This window comes from Cibotium barometz, chromosome 17 (assembly GCF_041138505.1).
Source record: "Cibotium barometz isolate CiBa-2024 chromosome 17, ASM4113850v1, whole genome shotgun sequence".
NCBI lineage: Eukaryota > Viridiplantae > Streptophyta > Polypodiopsida > Cyatheales > Cibotiaceae > Cibotium > Cibotium barometz.
Genome location: NC_141062.1, coordinates 45605598 through 45621546, shown reverse-complemented (window position 1 = coordinate 45621546; position 15949 = coordinate 45605598). Strand labels below are relative to the sequence as shown.

Here is a 15949-nt window from a genome sequence, read left to right as displayed (position 1 = left end):
AAACCTTTTCTTTTTGGCGTTTTTATGAAAAACGCATCTTTCTTTATATAAGGGAAGGTGGTGGAGATTCGAAGGGTGGCGAGTTGAAGGGTGGTGAGGCCGTGTGGGAGATCGCCGTATGACCCTTCACGGGTGGTGCTGCTGCGCAGAAGCCATGTGCTGCCGCCACTGGGTACAAGTGCTGCCGCCATCGGGTACAGCAGCCGCCGCCAGGTACTGGCGCCGTCGCGTACTGGCGCCGCCGCCGGGTACACAGCCGCCGCCAGGTACTGTCGCAACAGCTGCCGCGCTGCCGTCAGGTACAAGCGCAGTCGACGGGTACATAACCGCCGCCAGTATGGTACAGGATGGAGCTAGCTAGGTTGCATATCATGATTGTATACTCCATGCATATAGCTTCTCCTAGTAGTAGAGCTCCATCCCCTCCCCCACTCATTGTACTTATTGCACACCCAGATTCAGCTTTTTAGTTCAGTACTTTTTCATTTTGTTGGGATGATGTATACTATTTTATATCCCCGGTATGGTGCAGGATGGAGCTAGCTAGGTTGCATATCATGATTGTATACTCCATGCATATAGCTTTGCATTCTCCGAGTAGTAGAGCTCCATCCCCTCCCCCACTCATTGTACTTATTGCACACCCAGATTCAGCTTTTTAGTTCATTACTTTTTCATTTTGTTGGGATGACAGAGGATACCCCACACAGGTACACTGATTTGTCTCATAGGCCGAGTTCGGTCTTTTGGAAGACGTTAATAAAATCTCTCTCTCTCTCTCTCTCTCTCTCTCTCTCTCTCTCTCTCTCATGCAGCTAGAGTATAGGAGAGCTTGCATGCCACGAGTCTTACACGCGAGGAGAGAAGGCAAGAAGGCCTTCTATCGAGATGGTCACGTCATCATTGATGGCCGGCCCATGGATTAGCGGTTTGGGACCTCTGGGACACAGACCATGCCACTGATAGAGCTACACATGGCAGTATGGAACTGTAATGGTTCATTATGGGTGCAGCCGGGATGACTGGAGCATGTTATGGAATGGAGAGACATCATACTTCTGACAGAGACACATCAGAGCCCAGAGAGAGGGCTACCTCGAGTAGAGGGATTCCAGTGGGAGTCAGCATACAAGAGGACCACACGCCAGGGTACCTCGAGAGGGTCGGGGGGATTAGCAGTTCTATTCAGACAGACGGGAGCTATAGGAGAAACTGAGAGTGGTAGCACGCGATCCAAAGGCCAGATACATGTGGATCAGCTTACAGCTCTCACAGGACAGGGTTATATACATAGCCCTATGTTACTTTCCTCCATCAGGATCCTCCTATATGTCATTACAAGGACATGCCATAGGAGAGGAGGAGACAGGAGCCTCGCCATACACTTGTCTGTCAGAGGAGATTATGCATTATTCTACACTAGGGGAAGTATTTCTTACAGGTGACTTCAATGCCCACACACAGAGCAGACAATGTGAGGTGTGTGACTATGACGACATGGAGATCCTCCACCCTGTGGATCCAGAGGAGATAGGCGCTAGTCGGGCATCAGAGGACACTGGACCAGACAGAGGACATTATGGGGACCACTTACTAGAGTTGGGAGCCAGGCATCGTCTCGTTATTTATAACGGGATGCTACAGTGGCCGGGATCAGGAGGGCTGAAATGCTTCCCACATGGGGGTCATACACGGACCGGAGGCACGGTGGTAGACTACATTATGGGGTCTTTGGAGGCATCATAGCTTGTCACCTCATTCTCCATCCCACCTCATCCTATTGGGGCAGATCATACATACTTGGCATTTTCACTAGCCGGATCACCAGTATCACCAACCCCACATACGGACGCCACACACTACCATCAGAATGGAGGGTGCCCACAGTACAATTGGATACATTTTCAACCATAAGCAGAAACTGTTTGAAGCACAAAAACACTTCGGACTTTGCCTTTAGTGGATATACCCATGCATGCCTTGAGTAACATCAATGAAAGTCACGAAGTACAAGTGTTTACCAAATGACGGAGTTTGCATAGGCCCACATATATCGCTATGTACAAGTTGCAATTTGCAAGTGGCCCGCATAGAACCATCCTTTGGAAACGCAGAACGTTGCATTTTGCCCAAAATACAGCCTTCACAAACATGTTTCAATGGTTCCTCCTCAAGAGGGGGCAATGAAGCAACCATATCAAATTTCTGCAAACGTAGCAAACTAGCAAAGTTCAGATGACCAAAACGAGCATGCCATAGTTTTGCATTTGAAACTGCCTTTTCATCAGAAACTGCATTTGCTGAATCTTCCACACATTTGTCATAAGAATTGAGCCTATAGATCCCACGAAACAAGGTGCCAGATACAATAATCGTATCACCAGAAGTCACATCACATGGCAGACATATACACTGGCAGAGTAGAGGATGGGCTCCTACTCATGGATCCCTTGGCACCTATGGATACCATTACAACCCAGCTGGCATCACTCCTACACACGGGTGCATTACAGAGCTTCCCACATCGTGTCCACTCAGGAGAGCCTGCAAGATCTGGGACTATGCCCCAGAACAGATGGTATGCTGACGAGTGCAGAGCCCTATACTCACAGCTCCGCATACAGAGAACCTTGGGAGCCATCACAGAGCAAGAGAGAGATGAAGATACTTACTCGCCGCAAAAGGCGGGCCTTCGCAGAGATACAGGAGCTAGAGATCTTCCATTTCTTCATGAGTAGAGATAGCCCTATCTCATGGCCGCACTTCAGAGAGCCCCGGACACCGACACCCATTGCGACCCACAGACATGGCACACATATGCAGAGGGCCTATACCACGCCCCACAGCAGCCACCTATACCTCAGCCACAGGAGCCTCGACCTACCACAACTAGCTTCTTTACCCACTCGATGGTAAAGGAAGCTATCCGCCGCCTACAGCATGGCCGGCCGCCGACCATATTGGCCTACAGGGTGAGCATCTCATATATGCATTAGATTCTTTGGCTCCTTTTCTTGCACACCTGTTTAACAGGGCACTAGCAGAGGGTTTGCTTGCGGAGTAGACAATGCACACCATTGTGCCGATCCACAAAACAGGGGATATGCTCGATCCGAGCAACTACAGGACGGTTATGGTTGGCCACGTGTTGGCCAAACTCTATGGTGCAGTGTTGGAGCAAGAGCTTAGCTTATATGCTAAGCGAGCAGGTTTACGCTCGTCAGGGCAGGCAAGCTTTAGGAGAGCTTTCTCTACCACTGACCATGTATTCACTTTGAGATGTATGATTGATCAGGCCAGACTGAGGAAGAGAAAGCTCTATTGCTGCTTTGTGGAATTTCCGCAAGGCATCTGACACAGTACCACGAGAGAGGCTCTTTCAGCGCCTGCAGTCTCTTGGCATACCAGTAGATATGACATGGGACATCTATGCATTATATGAGTAGGTTTTTGGGTGAGTCAGATGCCCAGGAGGCATGTCCGAGACTATTGCTAGCACCATTGGTGTGAAGCAAGGATGCCCACTTTCCCTCACGCTATTTGGGTTATACATTGATGAGGTGGCTGACTTCATTACACGGGGAGGCGGAGATGGAGTTGATCTAGCAGGTACCTCAGTACATATTATGCTTTATGTTGATGATATTGTACTAGTGTCTGAGTCTCCAGGAGGTCTACAGCAGCATCTACATGCACTCGATGATTTTTGCACACAGACTGGTCTTACTGTGAACCTTGGGAAAACCAAGGTTATGGTCTTTCATACATCGAGACAAGGCAGGAGTCAGCTGACATTCACTCCCGCAGGATGCCAGGTGGAGGTGGTGACATCATACGTGTACCTAGGGATTATCTTCTTTGCAGCAGCCACGCGCTTCACCATGGTTTCAGCAGCCAGAGCTAGATTGACACGGGGATATGCAGCATTGGCTATGCTAGAGAGACAATGCCACCAAGCACATTTTCAGGAGCCCCGGACGAAGGGGTGGCTATTTGACACATTAGTCACACCGGCACTGATGTATGGAGCAGCGATATGGGCGCCAGGCCTTGCTACCCATTGGTGGACACAGATAGAGAGACCACAGGCCCTCATGATAGCACGCATGATACGCAGCAAACCGTCAGTACCTCATAACATTATCCGAGCAGAGTTTGTTGCGCCTCCTATGATGGTAGAGGCCATATTCCAGACTATGTGCCTGCTAGACAGATTCAAAGAGATGCCACATGACAGATTGTCATACAGAGCTGTTGAGGCATCTAGACAGCTGGCTGAGGCAGGAGACAGAGGATCATGGTATGCATAGGTCACACATTGGTTCTCACAGCATGGCCTAGACATGGATCATCTACCACCATTCCACTATGACAGGGATGCACGACATATCCGTCTCTCATAGTGAGAGGAACAAAGTATTGAGACAGGACCTATGGCAGCTCTATACACGAGAGACGTGGATATCGCCTACACAACCTCTTCCACCGAAGATGCTGTACTACAGAGATCATTTCATGAGTATCGCTGATGATGGATTTATAGAGAGGCCTAGATACATGGAGGGCTTTTTACCACACGGCTCCCGAGTAGCTATTGGTCAGCTTAGAGTCTCATCACATCGATTGGAGATCGAGAATGGCAGAGCAGCACGGATCCCCCGAGAGAAGAGGGTATGCAAATTGTGCAGACAGGAGGTGGAGAGTGAGGAGCATTATGGATGCAGATGCAGAGCATATACAGCCATCAGAGATAGAGATCCTATTTTATTCAGAAAGCCACATTCCCTACGCCAGCTCTTTGCGGCAGCAGACCAGCGCATACTGGGGAGATTCATTCTAGACATACAGCGTCACAGAGAGACATCATTACAGGCTCAGACCATAGTCACAAGGGAACGGGAACGTTTTGGGGAACGGATGACTGTTTGGAACGGGAACGAAAAGCTTGAATAAAAGGGAACGGAATCGGGAACGCCACATCATTGCATAAATGTGTTTATAAATTTACTTTATATATCTGTAAATGCTTTGGAAAGAGGCATAGTAAAGAAAGAACCTCAAACCATCTCAGTAGTGGCCATGATAATGCATAGATGTGTTCTACATGATACATAGTTCACTTATATTTCTTACATGGTCTGCGGTGCCATTTTGGAACGGGAACGGGAACGGCTATCTCTATGGAACGCGTTCCCCCGTTCCAAGAGCTTGGAACGACGTTCCCTTGTGACTATGGCTCAGACAGCTCCAGAGGGGGGACGACATACACAGATTACTACATTTTTTCAGAGATCCACCCCCCTCCCAGCCCCTACACAGCAGGGAATTACTCTCCAGAGAGAGCAGAGACACTCAGAGCCCGCAGGAGATAGAGGACACCTGGCTTTCAGACATCACGCCTCTACCAGAGAGAGATGACAGAGATCAAAGCTCAGTTTCACAGAGAGGGTGTGGAGCGACTGGCTCGCTTCAGAGCAAACCCAGGCATGTTCTTCAGGGAGCTATGGACACCTCCTTCATTGATGAATACCATTTTATACCCCCAGTATGGTACAGGATGGAGCTAGCTAGGTTGCATATCATGATTGTATACTCCATGCATATAGCTTTGCATTCTCCTAGTAGTAGAGATCCATCCCCTCCCCCATTCATTGTACTTATTGCACAACCAGATTCAGCTTTTTAGTTCAGTACTTTTTCATTTTGTTGGGATGACAGAGGATACCCCACACAGGTACATTGATTTGTCTCATAGGCCGAGTTCGGTCTTTTGGAAGACGTTAATAAAATCTCTCTCTCTCTCTCTCTCTCTCTCTCTCTCTCTCTCTCTCTCTCTCTCTCTCTCTCTCTCTCTCTCCCCCCCCCCCCACCGCCATCGAGCTACCTTTCCACGTGACATAGCTGAGGGAGACCTCTCGGCCATACTCATTAGCCCCATGCTTGATATTTTGGAGAGTGGTATACCATCTACTTGGAGTTGATGTTGCTCTCATGTTTCTATGTTCTTAGTATTCCGTGATGAGTTTCCATGAACAATTTTGTATCACCCCAGTGGGATAGCTATGTTTATGTTTTCTTTCTGTTTTATTTTCCATTCCATGATGAGATATGCCATGGACATTATTGTATCACTTTGGTCTCATAGGCCCATTGGGTCTTTAGTAGACGCTTAATATCTCTCTCTCTCTCTCTCTCTCTCTCTCTCTCTCTCTCTCTCTCTCTCTATGCACAGAACATGGATACTTTCAATCCACCATGGCTTGGACCCTGCAACCCTAAGTTAACAACTACCATGTGCTGCAAGAAAAAAGCAACCCACTCTAGGTTGAGTGGAGAAACAAGGGACGTAAGCCAGTCTGGACCCTCCTAAAATGGCCGACTCGATGGCAAGGCTGAGTTCCCCCCTCCCCCAAAACCCTCAATCCCCGACCCTGGACAACTGCTCCCCCTGAAGTTGTGCAGGGGGCGGAGAAGATATGAATTTCCACTAGGTCGGAGAAGCTCTAATATGAGTACCAAGGAGTGGGCAAAGAAGCTCTAGTATTAATACGAGCGAGTGGTCGGACGCTGAGTCGATGTGGAGGGGGGCGCCTCGGTCAGAGCGAAGGGGGCCCCTTGGTCCTCACACGGAGAGGTAGTGGTGATGGGTGGAGGATCTATGGAGGGCAGCGAAGGCGGTTGTCTAGAGGTGGGGGACCCTGCTAGAGGGATCTGCTACTACTGAACCGGCTCCAAGGGAGGGACTTGCGAGTGAGTTTGCCAGTCTTAGGAGTGGGTGTCCAAAGGTGGGGGACTCCTCGACATGGATCTGCTATTGAACGGGCTCCAAGGGAGGGACTTGTGAGTGGAGCTCACGAGCCTCAGGAACGATGAGGGAGAGGGGTGACCTAGGGACTGAGTTGTCGCCAGCAAGGCAAGTGGGGTAGGATCTTGAGGCAACTATGTGGGGATCCGAAGATAAAGGCTCATAACGGTTCTTTGTGGGAACCAATGCCTCATGGGGGATCCCTCCTCGTGGAAGAACTAGGACACTCCTCTCGCTCATGTTGACGCCAATGTTGTCTCTGATGGCGCTAGTGCTCAGTGGTGGATCAGCCAGACCTAGTCTTGCTCCATTGGCTGCGGGGACCCCTCCTTTCTATTCACGTTAGCGCCCGCCGCCTGGAGCCCACCGGGCGGGTTGCAGGGGGAGGGGGCGCTGTTGACAAAGAAAGCTAGGAGGAGGCTCCACTCTTGGAGCCGCAACCGCCTGGGGTCTGGTTGTCTGACGGTGTGATTAGAAGAAATGTTGTTAATGTTCTCTTAAGACACTGACCCAGAAGCCCCCACTACTCCACATGTTGAAGAAAGAAGGTCTCGTCAAGACGAGGAACCGCCACCTTCTAGGGAAGGTTCTCCAACAAGACCAAGAGGACGCAAAGCAATGGAAGCCCCTTGGCCCTAGCTGTGAGGGGACAATCACCTATCCCAAGGTGCAGCCAACTGTTGGTGTACTCCTTTGGGAGCCAAGGGAAGTAAAAAGGAGCACAGATGAACAACAAACTATTGGGCACAAACATAAATCAACGCACTCACCTCCTTTTCTGATTGTTTGTTGAGCCCAGACATGTGAAATTTGTGGGATTCCAAGAATGCTCCTATCCCCGCAAATTATGATGGGCTTAGGTAAACCATCAACAATGGTGAAGGTGTCCTGCTGCCAATCAAGAAAGGGCACATGTTCTCGGAACCACTGGATGTCGAGAGCATCATGTCACACCCTAAAAGTGGTGAAACAATGAAATCTCGTTGAAATGTGGCCTTTTGAACCAAAAACTCAAACTGTTGAGCTTCGTGAGCAGTGTGTGTGTGTGTGGAGACCAAGTGTGAACCCGTCCACGACTAGATTGTGTGACAATAAGGTACAACCCATCTTCGTAGCCAACTAGGGAGAGGATGGCATCCTCAAAGCTGCCCATGTCAAAAAGGACAATATAGTATTGTCCCGTCGCTGTGCCATAGGCACAAATTAGAGCTTTTGTCTACCCCTCAACCTCGCCCTCTTTCTGTCAAAACACGCAGCGGAGATGATAACAAAATCTGAGACCACAAGAGCAAGTAGAGTGCAGAAAATAGACAGCACAAGAGAAGGAGAGAGATAGGCGTGTAACTCTTCTCCATACACAAGATCCCGCAATGAAAACAAGATACAATAAGAGGGGGGGCCATGGGGCCATTTTATATGGCCCCATGAGTGCAGTCGGCCAACAGAAGGACAGCTGATAGCATGCTGGAGTCACCCGACCAGCATTTACTGTAGTCGGCCAACATGCTTGCACATGTGAAGTCAGCCTGCTCCAATCGGCCAACAGCCATCAGTCGGCCAGCACCTGGACCATCCTGCCAACACAAGGTAGCCTCCCACACCATGGAAAAATGGGGAAATAATACGGGGAGTGAGGAAAAATGAGAAAACACCTATACAGGGCGGGCACACCCACAACAAAGGCCCTGGTGTCTGATAAAGACAAGAGATGGCTTCTAACACCCCGTCTCAGCTCCTGGCTGTGAAACCAACCCTAGGGAGTTTGAGTGCCGCCTGAGCGTAGCTTGAGGTAGAGACTTCATGAAGAGGTCCGCCGCATTGTCCTCCGTCAAACAATAAAGTAGCAAGATGTCACCAGCCAAGATCTTCTCACGTACAAAGTGATACTGTATCTCTATGTGCTTGGTCCGGGCATGGAAGACCGGGTTCCGAGCAATAGCTATACAACTCTGGTTATCACACTGGATGACTGTGGGCTCCTTCTGTGGAAACCCAATCTTGCCTAGCAGCCTCCGCAGCCACACAACCTCGCAAGCAGCACCACAAGCAGCACGGTACTCGGCCTCTGTCGAAGATAGAGCAATAGTTGGCTGCCTCTTGCTGCTCCAAGAAACTGCTCCTGAGCCAAGGGTAAAACTGTAACCTGAAGTGGATCTCCTCGTGTCTTGATCTCCTCCCCAATCTGAGTCACTCCAACCTTGGAGTCTGACTCCTTCCCCTCCTGTGTAAAAGAGTCCTAGATCCTTCGTACTCTGCAGATACCGCAAGATCCACAATCCTGCGTCCTAATGAGACTTCAATGGCATCTGCATAAAAGAGCTCAACAGCCCCACGGAGAAGCTTAAGTCCAATCTGGTGTTCAACAACCAGATCAATGAACCAACCAACTTCCGATACTGCGAGGCATCAACTGGCTCACAAGGATCATTAACAATTAACTTTGTGTTTGGGTCCATCAGCGAAGTAATAGGCTTACAGTTCTCCATCCCAAAGGCCTCAAGCAACTCATGAACATACGGTTGCTGAGAGACAAAAAACCCCCTCTGGGTCTGCCAGATCTCCAATCCCAAAAAGAAGTGGAGTAAGCCTAGGTCGGTCATTTCAAACTCCTTTCACAAGGCAGCCTTCGTCACGCGAATGTGCTCCACATGACCGCCGGTGAGAATGAGATCATCCACATAAAGGATGATAATCGTAACCATGCCGCGTTCCCGAAAGAGAGACAGGTTGGGATCTGCAAACGATCTCTGAAAACCAATCCGAACAACGAAGGAATCAATCTTCTGATTCCAAGCCCTGGGAGCCTGCTTAAGAGCATACAAGGCCTTACGTAACCTGTAAACCATCCCTTCTAATCCTGGAACAACAAAGCCTGGAGGCTGCTCAACATACACCTCCTCCTGCAGGTCACCATTAAGGAACGCAGATTTTACATCCATCTGATGCACTAGCCACCTCTGAGAAGAAGCAAGGGCAAGAACAGTCCGAATCGTGGTCATCCATGCTGTCGATGCAAAGGTATCCTCGTAGTCGATGCCTGGCCGCTGAGCATAACCTTTAGTCACAAGTCTGGCTTTCTGTTTGTCCACCAACCCATCTGACGCATATTTGGTCTTAAAGACCCAATGACTGACCGTTTTGACGGCCTCGGTACCAACTCCCATGTTTTGTTCTTCTCGATGGCATCAAGTTCCACCTGCATGGCTTTCCTCCAAGTATCCTGTGAAAGGGCTTCCTTAACGGAAGTGGGCTCCTTGTCCCACATAATACGAGACATCAAAGCATAGTTTACCTGAAGAAGCTCCGCTGTATTGCTTTTGTCGCGGACCCTGTGCGATCTTCGAGGGCCATCCTCTGTGGTCCACTCGGAGGGTAACTCTATGACAACTGACTCCCAAAGGGTGTCCAACAACCACCTGGGTACTCGAACAGATCGTGGAGCCTCCTGCCGTTGCGGGGTCTCTACTCCAGCTGCGGGCTCAACCTCCTGTACTGACTGAGGTTGATCAACTCGAACAATGGTCTGGGAATCATCATCAAACTCTTCTGGATCTCCAAGAAGTGGCGGCTCCTCGACAGCGGATACTGGAACATGCTCATCAAAGACCACATCCCACCTGACAACAATCTCATTCCTATCTGGATCATACAATCTGTATCCCTTGGAAAGAGAATTATACCCCATAAATATAAGCTTGCGGGATTTGGAGTCAAGCTTTGTCATGTGCATGATTAATGCCATGTACCTTCTCAAGGCTAATCCAGAAAGGGGCAGCCGGTAAAAGATCAGTAGAACTAGGATTTTGGAGTATCTGGTGCAGCAGAGGCCAGTGTGGACTTGTAGCAGGGGCATGGAAGGGTATGGATGAGCTGTCGGCTGCTTGCAAAGGTGGGCAGCTGGACCAGTTCAAGGCGGCTGGACCAGATCAGAAGCGGCTGGTCCAGATCTGACACAAACGCAGATTTTTGGATGGTTTTATGCCCACGACTGCTGGCCGTTCTACAATATTCCAAGGCCTATAAATAGGCACACATGCTCATTGTAAAAGACATTCAATCCTCCAGGGATTGGGTCTCTAGGAGTCCCATAGGGGGACAGTTTTGGGTGATGTTCACCTTTTAGAAGAAGGCAGCCTAGGGCTGTGTGTAAGAGTACCTTTTTGTACTATATGAATATACCTGAATTTCCAGCATTTCTCTCTCTACTCTCTCTCTATATCTACGTTTTGCATCAGATGGTTTCCAGGAGTGTTTAGGGCTGAAAGAAAAGACTCCCAAAGCTTCCGCGTGTTACATTGGTATCAGAGCATCAGGCTCAGCAAAGCTAAACACTGATTCAGTCCCATATGATGGTGTATAGGTCCAAGGTACAGAAAAGTACACGGATACGAAGCCCAAGGCAAGGAGCACAGAAGCGGGAAGAACTCCCGGGAGGTTTGTTGGTGGTGTTCCACAAAGCCAAAGAGGATAGCACTCCTGTGAGCCAGATAGATTCTCGGGCAACAGTCCCAAGGGAGGATTATCCTCCAAGGGCGATGTGAGAGTGCCAGACTCATTTCTCAGGAATGAAGACCAAAACAATGTTCAGAGTCGGGGCAGGAATGGATTGTGGACTAGATGGAACAGATGCATATATCTTCGTCTGAGAGAGTGGTTTGGAGAACGGGCCAGACTTTCAAAGAAAAAGGGTTGCTAGGGATGGATGGATGACAGAGGGACTTCAGGGAAAGATTAGGGATGATGACAGTCATCCAAGAGCATGTTGGAATCCCGTCATCAAGGTCAGTTATGTGGACTGCTGTCAACCAGTTATTATATGCTCAAAACTGCTAATATTTAGCACTAAATGCTAGTTTCTCATTGACGCTTCACAAGTGTGCTGTCCTGGCTGCTGGGCCAACTGGCTGTCCAAGACACTGTAAGGCTGCCAACTAGGTGTAGGCCTTTTGGTGTGGCCCACGGTGGCATACAAGCAAGGCTCATAGGCTGGCATAGAGCTGGCCTAGAGCCTTGACTCTCTTTGCTAAACCACTTCTACATGCCTCTATATGCATGCTATGCTAGGGTAACCTACATGAACTGACTGTTCTCCAAGTGAGTTAAGTGATAGACTCTTGACACCTAAGGCTTGGAAAGACCTACGTAGCTCGTGCCTGACATGTCCCTATACCAAGGCTCAAAATGGGGTCACAGCACCTCAGTGAATGGGTGGCATTATAATCTGACCCATGGAGATCTGAAGTGCATGTCACGTGCACTGCACATCTCCATAGGTCAGATTATAACGCCACTGCATCAAAGCTAGGAGAGAGACAACATCCCACCGTATTCTCCCTTTAGCTCCCAAGCTCCCACCTCATATCGAAGCTCTGTGCGAGTAAATCTCTCACCAGAATCCATTTTGTCTCTTCTTTAGCTCTTCTTGCTAATACACAACATCCACCACATTGGGTCCTCCCCTGTCCACTTCACTTTACACACACCTCCTCTCACTCACAGCAACGTTCTGCCTCCAGCCATCCTGAACACCTTCACTCGCTGCATCACATCCCAGGTCACAATTGCACCACACCACCATGTGTCACAGGAAATAAGGCACGTCCAACATGTGTCCGGTATATTAGAAAACAATCAGCTGTGGTCTCATTGGACTATACGCCTACCCGTGATCCATTGCATGTATAGTGCATGGTACATATTTTGCGTAGGCATTGCATGTAGGTATTTCCATGAATTTTATGATAACACGCATATATCACATGGATTCCATGATGGAGAGAATGTAAACGCATAGGGTTACCTCGGGCGATCTCGGAGAGAAGGGTGAGAGAGGACTTGGGGATGATGGCCATGGGGATTCGGTCGCTGGAGCAGCATCCTCGGAAGCAGCTGCTGCTGTTGTCGTTGTTGATGCCATGTTTTGACATCCTCCTCCTCTCTGAATCTCCTTCTTCGCCCTCCCCTCTCTCTCTTGAAGATGGTCTGTATCACCTGCAATGGCCCTGCATCACGAACACGACACTATTATATAATGCCAATTGTTTATTTCATTACTTTGCTCAATTGTTTATTTCATTACTTTGCTCACGAACACGACACTAGTAATGCCAATTGTTTATTAAAAATTTTATAGAACGCCATTTATAAGGCACCCAAACGTTGTTTTTTTTAATAATTTAATTTGTTTTTGTTTTTGCTTTTTGAACCGGGGTAAGAGACGAGCATGCTCATCTCTGAGACTCGAGCAGAGAAAGCTTTTGTCATTAGCTTCGTCGTCTCAGTCGTGAGAACGGTTTCGCTACTTCCAAGGCATGACCTCGGAAGACCCAATAACTGGGCACGACAGCAACCAAGAACTCTCGAAGGAGCCCAGGTACTGTGGGACTTGCCGTTAGGCTCACCCACTAAAAACTCTACAAACCCGACAGGTTTTCGAATAGGAATTTCCCTACGCACAATGGGCGTCGGCTCGAATTATAATTTAATGAGAAGAGAGAACTTTAATGGAGTGATTTCACATGGACAGCTTTTGGGGCTTGAGCCATGGTATTGTTCCAAAAGGCATCCTTAGTTATTTCTTGAAAGTTGGACTATGTTTTCTCAACTAAATTTTGTATGCTCTCACTCTTCCCTTGACATTGTTTTTTTGGGTGCAGCAATTAATTAACCTTCCTCTTTCTAGTTTTCCATCTATCAACTATATTTTGAACAGCACAACACATGTCTTGCATGGTTTCTATTCCCATGGCACGTGTCTTTTGCATGGTTTCTGTTCTCGATGGCTTTTTTTACTTGTGCTCTACATTTGTGTGTGTGTATCACTTGCCATGCTTTGACCATATCTATGATTATTGCTTTATGTCGATCACGTTGCTTCCTCCTTGGTGCTTCTTATTGCTTATGATTTTTTGCATATGGCCTTCTTATCCGTGTGGCTTGTTTGTATTTCTGTTGTTTAATGTTCTTATGTTTGCTTGCATGTGTATGCACGATGTGAAGTTTGAGGTCTCTTTTAAGGAACATAACCAACTCACCAGCTCATAATTTTCTCTTTCTCTTTTTGTCATTCAATGTAAATAGAATCATATTGGCCTCCTCCACATAATAGAACACATCTTTTTAGCAACCTTCCTGTGATGATGTTGATGTTCAATATCCTTTGATTAACACTCTTCCTAATGGTGTTGTTGGACTCAGATCTGTGTGTAAGCCCTTCTCTTGCGCTCTTTCTTTTATTTCATTTTCATGATGTTTCATTTGTGATACATGGAAGGTGTTGCTACATTCTTACATGCAGCATGTTTGTGTTTTTTAAAATCTCTATAAGAATAAGGCAATAAGGCACAAGAAAACTTAACAATGTTGCATATTTTAAATATCCTAGGTGTATATATAATTGTGCTTGTCTAGATGTTCTTTTTTTTATTCTATCCATCATCCTTTTTTGTGTTATTTATGTGGGAGATGATAAGTCCTTGCATTATTTGTTTGTGTGCTCTATGGGTAGTTGTCTCATGTTACAATTTCATCGTCCAATTTTGTGTTGTTTATGTGGGTGATGATAAGTCCTTGCATTATTTGTTTGTGTGCTCTATGGGTAGTTGTCTCATGTTACAATGTCATCACATGTAAACTTTTTTTCATAGATGTATGCATGTGTAAATGTTTTTTTTTCATGCATGTGATGTGTGGGTAATGATGAGTCCTCTCAAGCTTCTTTTATATGACATTGATCTGTGAACCTTCTTGTTTTGTATACATCTACTCAAGGAGTAGTGATGAGTGATGAGTCCTTGCATGATGCTATGGCTGGGTGGTGTCCCCTCCTGTGGTAACGCCCGTAGTGGTGTTACAACAATCTAACACTGGTATCAGAGCGTCGGTTCGATTGGGTCGTCAAGGTCTGTGCGCGTGACCGGGGGACCAGAGCCCACTCAATGGTTTTTAACCATTCAAAATCTCATCCTTATCTCCACAATGGTGTGTGGAGGGAGGCGGCCAGAATTGAAAGGAAGAATTCTCTCTCTCTCTCTCTCTCTCTCTCTCTCTCTCTCTCTCTCTCTCTCTCTCTCTCTCTCTCTCTCTCTCTCTCTCTCTCTCTCTCTCTCTCTCTCTCTCTCTCTCTCTCTCTCTCGCACGCACCAAAGCGAATCTGCAGGCATTTTTCTCTCGGATCGGAGCAGCCCGGAGTAGCGATGCTTGTAGAGGCTCACAGCGCAACACAAATCGAAAGTCGATGACAGTCGCAAGCGACCGTAAGGGGGGTGACTATTCTCTCTCCATCACTGCTCATTTTATTAGCGTTTTTTTTGTAATTTCTGAGTTCTCACATTTTTCTTTGTGCAAGAATTAAAGATGTCTACTAGGCATAGTGTGTCCCCACCACCTTCTACTTCTCTAGGGTTTTCAGGTCTCTTGTCCTCGGTCGTGGGTTTAACCCCGACTGAATTGTCACGCCGTATACGCCGAGTGCGCTCGTTGATCACGCGTGGTCCGCCAGCGCCCTCCTTGTCTTTCGACCCCGCCTTAGGATCGAGCAAGCCCGCAGCGGCCGCATTAGCAGATGACCCCTTTCTGGTGGTCGATGAGCCAGATGACATGAACACCGACGTCACCGAGGGGACCGAGGAGGACCTCTTGGAGTATGACGACGATGATTATGACCTATTGGACCCTGCCGACGTCCTAACAGAGACGGAGCTCTCTAGTGGACTTTTTAAATATCTTAATGCAAAACTGAACAATATGGGTAAAGTCCAGGCTGATTTAGTCATGATGCTAGAGAGCATCTCCACACGGTTAGATGCACTGACAGCCGCCTCGGCTAGTACTCCGACTCCTCGTGGTAGCCGAGCTCCTGCGGCACAGGTGAGTGTAGCCTCGCCAGTGGTTGCAGGAGTACAAGCCGATGCGCCTGCGGGGCCGTCCGCAGCGATAGCTTTGTCGTTATTAAAAGACTTAAAGCCGCCTAGTTTTGGTGGTGAGGAGAAGGAGAGAAACAAGGACTCGGTCAACATGTTTCTAGCGAAGTGGTCAGATTTGCACGCGCTGCGGTAGCAGCCTAGCCGGATACAGCCCGTAGAGGCTAGCCTCTCATTAACCGACAAAGCGTACAAGTGGTGGATGAGTTTGACAACTCGTCTT

General features: G+C 48.1%; 1 protein-coding gene across 2 annotated transcripts in view; it reads right to left on the bottom strand.

Annotated features, from left to right (window-relative positions):
• The window catches only part of LOC147630065 (protein kinase family protein / protein phosphatase 2C (PP2C) family protein), an 81960-nt gene extending 69089 nt beyond the window's left edge, over nucleotides 1-12871 (bottom strand). Inside the window, exon 1 of one of the 2 annotated variants that reach the window (XM_086811690.1) lies at nucleotides 12606-12871. In XM_086811690.1, coding sequence (XP_086667816.1) covers nucleotides 12606-12732 — 127 coding nt within the window. In that variant the 5' untranslated portion in view covers nucleotides 12733-12871. The remainder of the gene's footprint in view (nucleotides 1-12605) is intronic. The other variant, XM_086811691.1, reaches the window with a different exon arrangement.
• Between the last annotated feature and the right edge of the window lie 3078 nt (nucleotides 12872-15949).